The 16735-nt window shown below is 39.2% G+C and overlaps 1 protein-coding gene across 2 annotated transcripts in view; it reads right to left on the reverse strand.

Annotated features, from left to right (window-relative positions):
• Positions 1 to 16735, reverse strand: part of DLGAP2 (DLG associated protein 2) — a 466793-nt gene that overhangs the window by 74048 nt on the left and 376010 nt on the right. For both annotated transcript variants that reach the window (XM_061989737.1, XM_061989738.1), the window contains exon 5: positions 8727 to 9796. In XM_061989737.1, the coding sequence (XP_061845721.1) occupies positions 8727 to 9796 (1070 nt within the window). The remainder of the gene's footprint in view (positions 1 to 8726; positions 9797 to 16735) is intronic.

The following is a 16735-nucleotide window of genomic DNA, read 5'->3' on the forward strand; positions in this document are numbered from 1 at the left end:
CAAAGACCCTTGTGGTTTATTCCCCTGCAAATCCACTGTTGCATTACTGGGGCCCTCTGGAGCCCTCTGGACTTTGTGATGTTTTGACATGGTGGAGTGAGGTGCAGTCAGATGGCCTGCTAAGCCTCGAGTTCACTAATATCCTGTGCCAGAATTTCGATTCAGTGTGGCTAAAGGGACACTTTGCCTTGTAATGAGAACCTAGATATGTATATAGCCTCTTAATCTACAACACAAAACCAGTAGGTATTCAACAAAGACACTTTTCTTTGGTAAGTGACCCTGGTTGCTGCTTCGTGGTCAGCTTAAGCTGCTTTAAAATTATGCTACCACCAACTTAAGTGGCAAAGGTTTTCCTACGGCTATTCAGCTTTTCAAGTAGTGCTAGTAATGGCAAAGTGACATAGAGTGCTGCCTGGGTAATTACCCTAACAACAATAATAAAGATAAGTAAAGATAAGTTTTTCAACAGCAGTGAGCTGCTCCAACTGCTGCTGCACACTTATCAGTGACACTGAGAGAGGAAGATGAAAACAGTATAGTGATTATCCTAGTCCTGTGCATACATTAGTAAATTAAGATCCACTGCCTTGCCTGCAGATCAGCTGGCTTACAGTACTCCACACCCTTGCTATTGAGCAATCTTTGCCTAAGAACGAGTGTGACTACCAGGAATGGCCCCTGGTCTGTGCTAAGGCCTGAACTGTACCCAGGAACTATTTAGGGAAACACTGACTGGCTTGGATAAAAACAATGCCCAAGATCGACTGAGCCACATAACAATATAGAGGATCAGGATGCAGCACCAAAGAAACTGTCCTGATGCTATGCAGTTTTACAGCATAGATGTAGCATAAGGTAGCAATTATTTTAATAATAGAGGTCCTCAGAAGCATCAAAGACCAAAACTTGGAACTTCTCATGCTTTCCACAAGACGCAGCATTTCTGCCAATTAATTTGCCATAGTCATGCACCCAGAGTTTGGTTTTCTATCTCTTTGTCTTATGGAGCCAGTTCATCTCTGCATTTACCTTTATATCTTTCCCTAAAAATGTAATTAATTTAATTATAATGCAAGTTCTGCATCAAAAGGCTAAAGACCTAAACTGGATTGTAGCTTGTCATTACTTACAGGTGAAGGGAAGCCAGGAATTTACCTATCAGCTGGGCTGCCTGACTGACCTGGAAGCAGATGAGGCCCAGGGAACCACAATATCAGCAACTGAAGCTAAATAAAAGTTTTCCTGGACAATATTTCTGGGAGAGGTAGAGTGAATTGCTTGAATCCCAGTTGCACAGTGAAGATCACCAAGCTACCTGCACATGACAGTGAAGAAAAACAGCCTAGGTTTTGTGACTGATGAAGCTGTAGGAGACTACAGTCTCTGAGTGCATGAAGCATGTGCTCCTGCTGATGGGGGTCACTTGAATCTCTGTGGCTTCGCTGCATTATGTCCAAGACTCCCACAGGCAGCTGGCACCCTGTGATCTGCCTTCCTATTCTGCCCTTTTTTTAGACACTTTCAGAAATGGGAAAAGAAAGTGTATCATTGGCCCTTTTAGCCTAGGCTCGCAACATAGCATGACCTACCAGCTAAGGTCCCCTGTAGATCCCTCTGGGAATATCTTTGCCTTTACTGCTGCAGACACTAAGGGAAATTCAGACTTGTCACCTGATCATTACCTTTGTGAGTGAGGCAAGACCCCACAGACCATTCAGGGTCACAGAAGTGTAGAGTAAGAAACAGAAATGACCTTAAAGGAAGAAAAGGAGAGGTACCTCCAAGGTACTGACAATGCACAGCACCTCTAAAATCACAGAAGCTGCAGATGTGGCAGGGACTCCAACACTGCAGACCTATTATAAGGCTAGACAGGGAAGAAGAACCCAAAAGGCTGACAGAAAAGGTGGCCTGTAGTAAACAGTGATCTAAGCAGGAATTTATATCCTGGTTTGGTTTTTTTTTTTAATTTGTTAATTTGTTATAGGGTTCCTACTGAAAAAAACCCTAAAATATGTCTTCAAAACAGAAATAATTAAAAAAGCTATATAAAATATATTTGCTTTCATCCATTTTTCTCCTTTTAGGTAAAAATTGACAGTTTTGAACAATTAATTCCGGATTACTCCAATTATTTAGTTTACAGAGTGAAATGAGTTGTGGGGTTTTTTTTCTGTCTAGTTGCTAGGTAATGCTTAACTACCTGCACAGTTTTCAAAAGACCAGTCTCCTTACCAGAAGAACCAGAGACCTCGTCCCTATAGACATTCAGCCATTTAAAGACATGTGCAACTCTACTTTAAAAAACAACCCTTAAGCACAGCTCTGTAAGATGGCCAAAACCAGACAGGGAAAAAGCAACATTTATGAATGCTTTTTTCACAGCCACCCTTTTGCAGAGAAGGTGGTATAGACTTCTCAGGAGGGAAGCTGGGTGTGCTCCAGGCAGCAAGGTGGCAACATAGGAGAGTACACAGTCATCACAGCCCTGAGAGCATGTCCCTGCCTATCTTGTTTGACAGATGCAATTGGCCTGAGTGTATAAAAGAATAAGTTACTCCTGGTTGAAAACTTCTTTGGACCCTTTGGGTAACAACTGCAAAGGTCAGCCTTCAGCTTGGGTGAGGTGAATGTTGGAAAACAATTTGTCAATGTACTCTACCAACATTATAAAGGAGGACAATTCCCCCTGATTAAAGGGCAGCAGGATCACGGCCTCCCTTTTCTACTCATAGCTTTGACGTTTCTACAGTAATTGGGACTTGTTTCGGCAGCTTTAAGAAAATACTAACTCTGAAATCTTTCTACTCTTGTTTAAAAAAACCCACCACTTTAGTAATTCCTTTTGGCCAATATGAGTGTGTTAGTATACAGACATGGAAGAAGTATGCTGTTGTATGATGAACACAGTAATTCAATATACCAGTAACCTGAGACAACTGTTTGGCCAGAACTTTATCTGTCTATAAAAAATGTTTATTTTTTTAACCTTGTTTTTCCCTTGGAAGGGGTATTTAAGAAGTACTCTGGGTTTCATAGTACATGAATTCATCAGCATTCTGTAAATATAGGGAACTGTTTGCTTTATTAAATAATTTTCATTTAGTTTTCTTAAAATCTGAAGTGGGGAATAACTCCACAGAGTAGCCCCAGGTGCTGCACCAAATGTTGCAGGCTGACATTAACTGTGAATGGACTGTGGGGCACTAACTGTCCTATCACTTCCCTACTCTACTCTCTATACTGGGTTTTCCTGCCATGGAAACAATCCAGTTAATTCTGGAGGAGTTGCTGGTCACAAATCACTGTCAAGGGTATGGGTGACAGCAGTATCAAAACTCTGCCAGCTCTGGCTAACTCCACAGTGTGCATCAGTTAGTAGAGTATTGAATGTTGTTTCTGTAGTTCATATACGGCATTTATGTCAAGCAAACAGATACAATACAGTTTCACAAAGATGAAGAGCTGAGAAAAGTGCATTGAGTTCAAAGTCATCCATCCTTGTAAACCTAAGAGAGAGTACAAAGCAGTGGGGCAACAGTCTAATTTGTAGGAATATGACCTGTCTCCAGAAGAGGTTCTGGAAAATGTAACTGAGGGCTTAATGCCTATTTATCCATTAGCTTGTCCTCAAAGCTCTTCTGCACGTAGGCATAACTTAAACCAGTAAAGAGCCTTGTCGAAATTGTTGCTTTTCTCTCTTTCTTTTTTTTAAGAGACCAACTCTTGTGCTTTTCTTTCATTCTGTAGAGCACACAGCTGACATTATTACCCACAGGCTTAGCAGTGCCACTGCTGTAACGGATGACGCTAGTACTTAAATGCACTAGGAAGACAGGAGTGGGCTGAAGCCATTTTTAGAACAACATGCTATTTTCTTTTCTAGTGCTGATTCATTCACTGTACCTTGTGGTAAGTTTACCTTGATTGCTTGCTGCTTCACAGGCTGTCGAATGGCTGAGGGAGGAATATTAATCAGTGACACGTAGCACTGTGCTCCAGAACTTCAGTGATGGTGAGTCCTATGCTCTTGGCTGTCTTTTGGCTTTATTGTAGGAATTACTTGAACTAGTGTTCACAGGTATTTCAGTCCTGGAAGCTGTAAGCTTTTGTATCCATCATTTTAGCACAGCTGTCTAGATCATATCCTTTTTTTTCTTTCAAAAATTTCTGCTCCTCACTAGTACTCATATCAAAGTGAAATTAATCAAAGTCATTGCACTGCATACATGTTGAACCTAATTAGCCAAAACTGCTGATGAAGACAGAAGAGATCTCATAACTCATTTATCTTGTTCTTAACCTATTTTATAATAAATTAAAATTACATGGGAAACAGTAGCAGTCGTTACAGCTAAAACTATACAAGTATGCTTTACTGCATGTATGACCTACTTGGGCTATTCTGTCTGCTGAGTGAGATGACAGAAGTATTTGGTACACTTGCAGCTTAATTTGCCTGCATTCAAACCAGAAATTAAAGGCCCATACATAAAAATTGTTGGTAGTCTTTCACAATAATCTGATAAATGCCATTAGTCCACAGTTACAAATGGCTGCTGTCTGCCCCTGCGCTGAGAGTTGACCATCTGGTTCACATTGCAGCTAAGCTGATTTAACAACAAGCTGGAGCCCAAAGGGGCTTCCCATTCTTCCCGTCCCCCTTCTCTCTGCATATTCCTACCACCTTCACTCTAGCAGGAGTGATATAAATCTGATCCAAGCTTTAGATGAGGAAAATAATCTTTTTCGATACAGCTTTATTTTTACTAATTTAATTCTCAAAAACTACCCCTTTTGGAGCTAGATGACTACCCATGCTGGAATGAGGCATGTTGACTGAATCACCTCTAACTAAAAGAGCACATTCCCCATCCAAGGAGGTCCTCCAGCTGCAAGGATTGTCTATGGAGAAGTAGGGAACGTGAAACCACAAGAGAGAACCCAGAGGCTAAGTTTAGAGATCTAGCAGGTTAAAGAAATACCTTCTTTCAACTCTAGGACATAACTTAAGCATACAATGTGTGGATGCCTTGACATCTTTTGTCAACTCTTGCTTTCAAGTGTCTGTGAATTTGGTAGAAGTTCCCTTCTTAGAAAGAACTTTCCTTTGTTCACCCCTTCAGAGTTTCAGTTTTAAGGAAAAAGTATCTCAGTAATCACTGTGGAATACAAAATGGGTGCCCAGAAATACAACACAGAAAATATGGTTTCCAACATAGGCCTAAGACATTGCCTGTGTTTTACACAGGTGTTGAAAGAAAACATAACAAGGAGACCAGCAGACGGAAAAATGAACTAGGTGGAGTGAATCCTTATATAATAAAGCAACAGAATAAAGGCCATATATATATATTACAATTTTATAATATTGATAAATAAACATAGAAGATTAATTTTTATTATTCTGGGGAATGTTTATGTATTCATAGATAAGATCAGTAAAGGACTACAGTTTCACAGCTTTGCTTTAAAAAGAATTTAAAAATATATACCTGATGTCACTCAGGAGAAATGTCTTTCAATATGTGTTTCGCTGCTATAAACACAGAGATCGTGTGAACGGCCTGGGCTTTTATGTAATCTGTTCATTTGTGCACCTTGGGGAAATTTGCTGCTGCATAATCAACTTCATAATCCCTTGAATCCTCAATGCCAGATATTCTAAAGCAAAGCAGTAAACTCTCCTGGCTAGAGTTCTTGACACATTTCTCTATCTTTCTCTGTTTCCAAATCTAATGATTTCTTTTATCCAATCATTACTTAGTGATGCTTCTTACAATGCCATAAGAAAAGTTAAATATCCCTCCTGAGTTTTGCAGATAGAGTAATTGAAGTGTGCAGTGATTAATAAATTACATTTCTTGGGTCAGAGAGAAAGTTCATGGCAGAGCTAATAATGGGACTTATATCTCTAGTCTTAATGATTACAATGTGACAGCACAGCATCCCTCAAAGTACAAGTTTCAAAACTAAGCATTTAGTTATGACATTAAAAGAAGGAGGTCCCTTCAATTTGTTTGCTGGCCTTGGGGTAGTGAATAAACAAGCCATTCAGCCTGTGTTCTGAATGGCATATTCCGATTCTACAAACCCCTTATTGAGTTTTAATATTTTGTAATGAGAATATTCCCGTTACAGAGTTTCTGGTATATTGCTTTGGACACAACTATAGATTCTTTGTAGCAGTAACTGAACACTCGAGGCTTAATAAATTTCCCTTATATGATCCCTATGGATAGGGAATGGCTACTATCTCATTTCTAAAGGGCTTCAAAAATAGCATCACAGAGAAAGTCATTGGTGTAGCAAAAATTTAAATTCACCCTTCCTAGATTTCAAGCTGGATGAACCTACCAGTAGAACTTTCCCAGTTACTGAATGAAAATTCCTTTCTGTCATCATCCCAGTTCACAAAAAGCATAAAACAATGACTCTGCAAATAATGGGCTTTCCCGTTCCCTGGGCTTGCCATTGTGCATGATCTAAAGCTTAGCAATAACCAAGTTAGTTCACGAATTTAGTGTTTCATATGACAAGGCCCACGAAAAACAAAAACTGATGGCTTCTTCAAAGAAAAATGAGATGTGAAGATAGGGAAGAAAAAACAATAAAACATGATAAGAAGGAAAGCACAAAACCCAGCAGAGATGTAGAGGAACCAGGGTTAGCTGTGTAGAAATATGTCATGGCAAGGAGAAAGCTATGCAGACCTCAGCTTCTCTGTAACATCAAAGCTGTACACATGGTTTTAGAACACAAACACAAGTGGAAGTCTCTGCACATGACACAGTTCCAGTTCTGGCTTGTTGAGTTAAATTAAAAACTTTCTGGGAAGTGAAGGCTGGTTTACATACATAAAATATCACAGCTGCCAGTCTCAACTGGAATCAATCTGCATGGTAATACTATAAGGGTTGAGAGAAATAAATTTCTTTATTTTCCCTTCTCTGCAATGAGGCACTTTCCCTGTTTCAGTAGGAAAGATTGATCCCGGATGTCTGCATAAGCACTAGAATAGATCTGTCTCTTCAAGTGTGACTCGTTACTATTGGACTCCTATTGCTCAGAGGGGAGACACTGCTCTGAACACAAGTAGGAAGGTTGTTGCTAATCAGTGTTTGCTGGCTTCTGCAGAGACCACAGGAACTGAAAATCTGTAAATACATAAATCAGGAGTGGAGATTGGTCCCTGTTAATGTGAGAATCAGTTAAGTTCTGGAGAAAGACAAGCTTCTTAAAAATAAATGAAAGTATTCAGAATAATGTGGGATTCACAGGATGTACTTGGTAAAGATATCTAAGTGAATATCTGTACATCACTTTTTTTTTTTCCAGTGGCAAAGCTGGTGGAAGAAGTTACCCTCGCAGCTACTCCCTCCCTTCCACCCTGCTCCCATTGCAGTTTTCTGTACATCCTGATGTGCTATCTCACTTGCTATGGGACCATGCTTGAATGAGGTCATGCTTGAATGAAGTCGAAGAAAAAAGGACTTTGGAAGCTATTTTTTAACCCCGTATCACTTTAGATCCGGATTATCATGGAGCATCATAAATGCCTACATTAGAATCATAGAATCATAGAATGGTAGGGGTTGGAAGGGACCTTTAGAGATCATCTAGTCAAACACCCCTGCAGAAGCAGGTTCACCTGGATCAAGTCACATAGGAACATGTCCAGGCGAGTCTTGAAGACCTCCAAGGAAGGAGACTCCACAACCCCTCTGGGCAGCCTGTGCCACTGCTCCCTCACCCTCACTGTAAAATAGGTTTTTTCTTATGTTTGAATGGAATGTTTTGTGTTCCAGCTTCATCCCATCACCCCTTGTCCTGTTGCTAGATAAAGGGATGTCCCAACCTCATGATACCCATCATTTAGACATTTGTAAATATTAATGAGATTGCCCTGCAGTCTCCTCTTCTCCAGACTAAACAGCCCCAGTTCCCGCAGCCTTTCCTCATATGAAAGATGTTCATTTGGATGACTTTGGGGTGGCAAACAGCAGCAAGCAAGCATAAAAGTTCAAATGTAGGAGAAAGTGGGAGCTTGGTTGCTGCTAGAGAAAACAAGTGTGCAGAACAACATCGCAAACAGTCTGATTGCCAGGCTTGAAATACTTATTTCCCTGAGGTACCCATGTAACTTTTAGCAAGGGTAGCTTATAGTATGGTCTCCAAAGAGGCTCAGTTCAATACGATTTCAGGTGACCCCCATCCCTAAAAGGAAGCTTTTGAGTAATCATCATCACAACAAAGCAATTGAGTACACTAGTAAATACATTCTCTTGTTACTTACAAAAGCCCAGAGAATAGGAATAAAAAACCACAAACAGAACACAGCCCATTTTAAAAATCACTCATTCACAGATGTATTTGAAAGGCTTTTTCTAGCCCGCAGACCGCTGGGGGAACTGCCCCTTTTTTTAGTCTGACACGTGGATTTTACCAAGATCTAAGCTGTATGAACTCCAAAGATAAAAACACATCCACTGATCTCAAACTAATTTATATCACACCAGTTTCGCAGTTTTTAATCTGTGCCCTGTAAACAAAGATAAAGCTAGAGTTCCCTCACTTTCATGGTGTACCTGCATGAGTTGAGACATACAGATACCCTTTGCGAGATGCACAGCTTACCCTTGTATTTCTTCCGATGACATATGGCATAAATCGTGAAGCTATTTTTTTTTTCATTACAAACCCTAACAAAATCTTCCTCTTACCTGAAGGTAATGGCATGGCCTCAAGGAAGGTTTGATTTCCTGATGAACCAGAGGCTTATCTAAGTTCAGTGATGATTTGCGATAAGCTTCTTTAGCCTGACTTACTGTAAGCGTGGACCAAGAACTCCTTTTCATATATTTACCATCGGGGGTCATTGCTAGCCCTTCACAAGCTGAACATTTCACGTCATTGTTACTTTTGGAAGTCTTCAACGAAAGGTCCCCAAAATGCCCCTGGAGCGCCTCAGGATAGCAATGGGATATGTGATCTGCATGATGCCTATTTACCACACTAGGGGTTCGATAAGTGCTATCGCTGTCCAAGTTATCATCAGAGCTCCACCAGCTGCTCATGCCAGATTTATGCTTGGTTTCGGGTTTTCGCTCCTTACTTTTACTCCTTTTGCTATGCTTGGAATGGTGCCCATGATGATGGTCGTCCCCTCGACTGTCTCCCTTTGTTCCATTAACATTGCCCTTGGATGATCCTTCCAGAGAATGAGATTTAGTAAAAAGTTTCTGGACTGAATGAACGAGATGGCGTATTCTTCCTGGGCTCTCACTGCGTTGCTCCGCAGCTGTTGAGGTCCTCTGGTACTGTAAAGTGTGAAACCCATCCCGGTGAAGAGGAAGCTGTTTCTCAAATTGGTCCAAAAGATTTGCAGGAATACGGTTAATCTTAGGGTTACCGTGAGACATGGCGCAGTCGTCTCTTGAGTCGTAATGTGAGCTGTAGTGCATTCTGGGGAAAGTGCTACTTGACATGTGATCGCCCATTACCATGGGCATCATCATGCATTCAGAATGAATGGAGCTGCGTGGCGAGCAACGATGGTGGTCCATCGGGCAACTCTCCGTGGGGCTGAGAAGATATGATTGCCTTGGCTCCTGCCCATGGTGGATATGGTCGTGAGTGTGTTCACAATCTTCAGGGGATGCTAAGCCACAAGTATGAGCTGAACATAACTGTGGCTGGTTGCGACTACCAGATAATCCTTTCATATTCCTCGGAGCAGGAGAGTATCTTTCTTCATTGAAGTGCTGAGAAGGTGACCATGAGTACTGCTGGTCTGTCAGGAGAACACATAAAACCTATGTTAGGTGTCTGATTAAAAGATTATCTTTGCAAATCCAAGTATATTGCAAAACTAAACATTTTTTTTTTTCTCTAGGAGCTTGATGTGAAGTCTCACCATTCACAGAATTTCATTCACCATTTTAAAACTGCAAAATTGCTCACTACAAGCAACTGATGGGGTGAATGCATTCTCCTTCCTGTTCGTAAAATTGTCTGCTAGCAGTTCTAAATTTTATGAAGCGATTCATTAAGCAAATTTACTCAAATAGATTTAATGGAAACATTGAAGTATTCAGTTTATTATTTGATATTTGGAATTCATATATCAAGCTTTGTGGCTAGTCAATTAAGTTACACGAGTTTAGTTTCTATTTCTGTGGTTTCTCGAATATCTTAACCTAAATGTATCCTTTCTCCATGGAACCACTTTTGTATCACAAACCGTAAGTAAACATTTTCATAAATGAACCTCAGCTTCAGGATCCCAAGTTCACTGTTTGTAAACATAAATAATAAACAGCAAAGAGAAAAAGGATAACAACATGTTCAAATTAAGCCTAATTTTTATATAACTAAACAGTTTATGAATAAGCATTTCAAATTATTGAACATGTTATCCCTAGTCCAGAAATATTACTGCCATTCCTACCCATGTAAAGTGCTCTCTAGTAGGCAGTTTCTTCCTTTTTATGTCCAAATTACAAAATATTTATTTAACAAGTCTATGTTACTCCTGGTTAAACAAATATCTTTAGGTACAAGCTACGGGTTTTTATATAGTTGAGTATTTGTTCCTATGGATCATGTGTTTCAACTTGTAGTTATTAAACAAGCATGATTACCAAATAAGAGTAGCTTGTAAGCAAAGATTTTGATACTCAAGCCTTTGATTTTTTTCTCTTGTACAATTTCTTGCAGCTGTCAAATGATACAAACAGAAAATTAAGAAACTCAGAAATGCTTCAATTTGATTTCCACATTCACTTTCTCTCTTCAATTTCAGCTTATGTAAGCAACATTTCAAAAGCAGACAAAAATCCCCCCTTAGGGGATCAGACAGACGCATAAGCATTTATACAACCCACTTAGCACACTCTTTCTGCAAATTTGCTCTAAATAATTTAAATAATCTTGCACAGGTGCCTGATACAAGGAAGTTGAAGGCCTCAACCAGAATGGAAGCTGGAGAATACGTACTCATTATATATAACAACATACTTGACACTGGAGAGCAGTCTTTAGAGATAACACAGTAGATAACAGCACTTTGAAGGGATTTTAAGCATATGATAAAGCTCTGCTAAATTGTATTCCCACTGCTGGTGAAAACTCTATGCCTGGATACCGTCATGAAACAGATCAATATCCATATGTCTTAAATTTTATTCAACTAATCATAGAATCATAGAATGGTAGGGGTTGGAAGGGACATTTATGTCATGATACCTTCAGTACAGAATGCAGTTCGTTACAAGTCTTTAGCACCATCAATCTCATAACATAAATGCTCTAAATTTCCTACAGTGAAAGATGCATAGACAAATTTATTACATCCTAATTGCTACACTGCCTCACATAATGTTTCAAATGAATGCATCAATTAACTAATAAACAATGAAGTATTCTTCACCCAAAGCACAATTGTGCCACACTAAAGTTAAGGACAGATTTAAGGATCTGAATGTCACCTCCAGACTTCACCATGGTGTGAAAGTGGGGTGTGTGTATATATAATTTTCTGCTTCTATTCTGATTTTATACAGGTTTTATTTTTTTACTTAATCTTGTCTCTTTTCACACAAAAATAAAAATTTATTACTGTTGATTACTCAGTCTGTTGTACTATTTAGTTTATAATACCCTGCATAAATGTTCTTACAAAAAGGAAATATAACTGTTTCTCTGAAATAACATAATTTTGATTATCCAGTTAAAAGTATAGCTATATGTAGACAAGGTAGTACATTATAACAGTGCACTGGGATTCAGCCACATAAGTAGGGATGTAATTAATGGTACTTAACCCAGTATATTACCAAACCTTATCAGGGGAATAATAATAGTCCATGTGTTGAACTTAGTCTGTGCTTTCCATAAAGGTTTCCCAAAGCACCTGACTGAGATCATTGCATTAGTTCTTACAATCCCATAAGACATGGAAGGCACTCTTATCCTTTTACAGAAAATGGAAACTGGAATACAGGCAACATTTTCCAAAGTGCTGATGTATCTGCTGATTTTCATTTTCACAGTGGTATGAGCCAGAGGGAGTTGGAAAGAAGCTTTTCCATCAAACTGACAGCACGGTGAGAGTCCATCCCAAGACTTTTCATCACAATCTTGCACAGTTATGAATGAGGGTAACTCTTGCACTACATCTCTGAATCACCAATGCATTAAAAAATAAAAATAAAAGGGAGGGCATGGCAGAGATCCAGAATCAAAGAAAGATAAGAATAAGAAAGACATTTAAATGAGTTCTCTAGCACAGAACTGCTAGTGCTTGGTTATTTCTTTAGGCCTCATGTGGCACTAAACATAGCCCAGAAGACATAAAACATTTTAATCCCATTACATCCCCAGAAATATGAGACATCATGATTTGATTACATGGCAATGGATGATCTAACAACAATTTTTCCATCCCCCATGACTCCCTATGATTCTAGCTCAGTGAAACTATAGAAAAAGATGATTTTCTGTACATTACTTTCACATCCTTATAGCATTTGATGTGCCTCATGGGAGTATTTGCCTTTTTTTGTTTGCTTGTTTGGGCTCTGCTTGGGTCATCAAACCTGTTCTATGTCCTAGACACCATTATTTCTTACAAACCCTCTGAAAATCTTTCAAATTTTAAATTATAAAATATAAATTTATCATGTCATATGTACTTTGTACTATTCAGTCAATTTTGTTAAGAATGCTTGTTTCAGGGCTTGAAGAAGCAGTTGAGCTATGGCTGAATGAATTACTGTGTGGTACCAGAGCAGTGTAACTGACCATGTGGTAGCTCTTAGTCTGCCAAGAAATGCCAAGAAAAACATGCTAAATTAAAATTCAATTAAGCTAACATGCTTTTCCAGCATTTGCAAGGGTCTAGAAGTGTCTTTATGGTCCATGTACACAGCTCAGCTGATTCATAAAAACTCAAAAAGCTACAGTGTTAATGTCTTTTTCTCAATACTTTAAAAAGATATTTAAGATTTTGGTCTAACAAAATGACATCAGACTTATCTGATAATGACAGATTGGACTGTAATTTTAATGTATATCTTCAAGAAAATGATACCTAGAATAAAATATAAGTTAAATCCTTTTTTTGTTTTTAAAGCAGCTCCTATGATTTCACAGAGTAATCACTCTAAAAATACAGAAGTCATTGAGGATACTAATGTGTAGTCTCTCAAAGGAGGTGACACCATCAGAAGCAAAGAATTGAAAGGAGATAGAAGAACAATAAACATAACCCAAACCAGACATAGGAATAGAAATTGAGAAAAAAAATGTTATATGTGAGCAGAGGAATGGCTTTATTTTTAGGTTTTACCAGCATAAAAATGGAATCTTTCAATTGACTTCAATGGATAGTCAGATAATACGTAAAGACTGTGGAGGAGATCTAGACCAAGACATAGAGCTGTTATGTCAGAGAGAATCCAGTAATTCCAAAATCTTGAAAATCTCTTACAGCTTTGCTTTTCAGAGACTATAGATACAAGTCAACTTTTAACCTTTACAGATGGAAGGATTTCTACATCCCTTCTTGTCTGTTTCAGCTCTTTTCCTGTTATGTCATGCTCTTCCCTGCTTTTTAATCCCGTTTTTTCTTCTTACTCTTGTACTCCAAGCAGATGTTAGTTTGCTTGTCTTCAGGGACTGGTCACAATATTTAGAGCATTCAAGCTTCTTCCTTTTGCCAGTCAGCATCAAGGACCAAGAGTATTGTTTGAAATAACAAATTAGTATTCATGTTCAAGGGTAAAGGACTAAAAACCTCTAAGCAATGGTAAATAAAGATTATGCATCGTTAGATTTCCTGGAACACTGCTCTTTGCTAAAAAGAATAAGTGTGAAAACACTGGAAACCTTTCTGACATTCAAAAGACATTCATGTCTCCATATATCATTCTGTACAAAGCTCCTTCTGTGTTATGTGTTGAAAGCAAGCTTTTGGAGCACAATAATAATTCCTGGAACTTCCATATGCAGACTGGTTTTTTTTTTGCATCTGTTTATTTATTTATTTATTTATCTGTTTCAAAGCACTTATTTTTCTATTGAGAAATTAATTTAAATTGCTTTCACCTTTCAAGCCCCTTGGCAAACTGCTTACCCATCTGAAACATTTGTGCTGTTTTCAGTGGATAAGAAATAACCCTCTTGCATAGTGTAACTAGTAAAATGTATTGCTGAAAAGAGATACCTAATTGAGCTTTCAAAAAGATGTGGTATAGAAAACCAGACTGCTGTATTGTGCTATTTCACTCAGTTCAATTAGTGCTGTAATGTATTATGAAAAAAAATAACACTCCTAGTCTACCCTATAACTAATACAAATATCAAATAATGTAAACTCAAGTATATTAATCAAATAAGTACATATTAAATATTATCATGCATAAAGAAAATGTTATAGCTGGAGATTTGTCTGCCCAAGACTTCAGTAAGTAGCATTAGATGAGCACTGTTTTCTCACTAACTTAATAGCATTTTTCTCTCTTTTATTCTAACCTTCAAAATTAATATTTCCAGTGGAAATATTAGGAAGAGTGACTAACTTACCAAATGCAAGGAAGAAATTCAGGAAATGCTTTACGATGCTATTCTGGTCTCAAGAGATTTCCAACCTACTTAAGTAGCCCAACACCTTGTATAAAAATAACATAAAATCACAAAGATTGTGTGTCTACATAACTTTAACCTCCATCTTTAGTAGATGACTTGTATTTTCTGTCACACTGAGTTGATGCATTTGCATTGTATGCAGTTTAATCAATTATCTGTGAATTACTATCTAACATGTCAGGCTGCTTACTTCAAATATTAAACTTTCAGGGTTAGCATCCCCCTCAAAAATAAGTAATATTGTCTCTTTCAGGACTATTGCAATGAGATATTTTACGCTCCCAGTCTCTCTGTGCCATCAAAGGAAAGAAGCGGGCAGTTCTGAGGACCTAAAGCTGAACACCAAAATGCCTGTCATGGTTTGACATGAAGCTGTTTCTGGTAAGGGGGAAGGGGCTGTAAAGATGGCTCCTGTAAGAACTTCCACAGAACCCTCCCCATCTCTGAGCCAGACCCACTTCTGGGGCTGAGCCAGTTAGACACCTCCAGGATCACCTTTTAAGAAGAAGCCAGAAGAGGAGGTTGCTTCCTGTTTCTTCCTTCTTCTGCCCCTTCTTCTTTTCTGGCTGGTGGTGGTGCAAGGAGTTGGAAGAGAGAAGCAACCATGGGGACTCCAAGGTCAGTGAGGGAAGAGAGGAAGAGGTGTGCTGGAGCAGAGATCTCCCTGCTGTCTACGGGGTGGACTGGTGAAGCAGAAATTTGTTTGTACTTTGCTAAAGATCCTGCATCAGGGGCAGTGACTCACTTAATTAAAGATCCCCTGCCAGAGGTAGTGACTATGGCCAGAGGAGGCTGTGTCCCATGTGAGGGACCCCATATTCACAGAACAAACTCACACCAGAGAAGTTCATTAAGGACTGTGTCCCGAGGGAGGGACCCCGTATCGGAGCAGGTGAAGAATGACAGGAGTCGTCCTCTTCTGAGCAGAGAGAAGCGGCAGAGCCCATCTGTGAGAGACTGACCACATCCCCCATTCCCTGCCCCCCTCAGCTGTAGAGGGGGGAGGAGGTAGAGATACTGGGAGCAGTGTGCTGGGCCCGGGAAGAAAGGAGGGATGGGGGAGGGAGATCTTAAAGTGCTGGTTGTAATTTTCTCATCATCCTACTCCCTTTTTGCTTTTTGTTCTCCTCTGTTTCTTGTAGGTAGTAGAATAACCTTTCCTACTTTCCTCTCTAAGGTGAGTACTGGAGTCTGTTTTACCTGGAACAGTAATTGGCAGTGAGCCTTCCCTGCCCTTGTCTCAATCTACAACAACCTTGCTTATCTTTTTACTCCCATTTTGCTGGGGCCTCCACTATCCTAACGAGGATGCGGGTGAATGGGGGCACCGAGTGAGAGACTGTTATGGTGCTTCATTACTGGCTGGGCTAAACCATGAAAACGCCCAAGAGTACCAAATAAACACTATCCATGGGCTGCATGTGAACTCCTGTCTTGTTCTGATACTTAAGCCTGAAAATGTAATACCCCTGCATTCGGGATTCTGAGTGGTCCTTGTGGTATGCATGGATGGCTGTATTTATTCTACGAGACTAAAAGCTGTGATCAGTCTGTATGGTCAAAATTATGCCATCACAGTTTTATACTATATAAACAGGAGTCTTCCAACCAATATGAAGACATGATTTCAAGAAGAACATGGGCCAAAGATTGTTACAAATATGTTGTTTGGATGTGAGTTTATTTTGGAGTGTGATAAACTGCCATGATTCATTTCCGCCTGAAGTACATATCTAAAAAACTCCTGATTAATATTACCCTTCACATACGTATTTATCTCTGTTGACTTCAGTGAAAACTGTGGATAACAAGTTCCAATGCAGACAACCACATCATAGATATATAAATTTAGGTTATCTGAGGCACATGTCTGATGCTAAAACATGGAAAATTGTGTGACAGCCCAAAATAATTAATGGGAATCACATAATGAATGATGACCAAGGGTAAGATGGTTTATATAACTTCCATGTTAGATAAAAATGAACATGCAAATTCTATTCCTAAAACAGCATCAGTGACTAGAACATATCAATTTGGAGCACAGTCAGAAAAGCCAAATGGAGAAGTTAGGAGCACGTGG

Source organism: Colius striatus, chromosome 2 (genome assembly GCF_028858725.1).
Source record: "Colius striatus isolate bColStr4 chromosome 2, bColStr4.1.hap1, whole genome shotgun sequence".
NCBI classification, from domain to species: domain Eukaryota; kingdom Metazoa; phylum Chordata; class Aves; order Coliiformes; family Coliidae; genus Colius; species Colius striatus.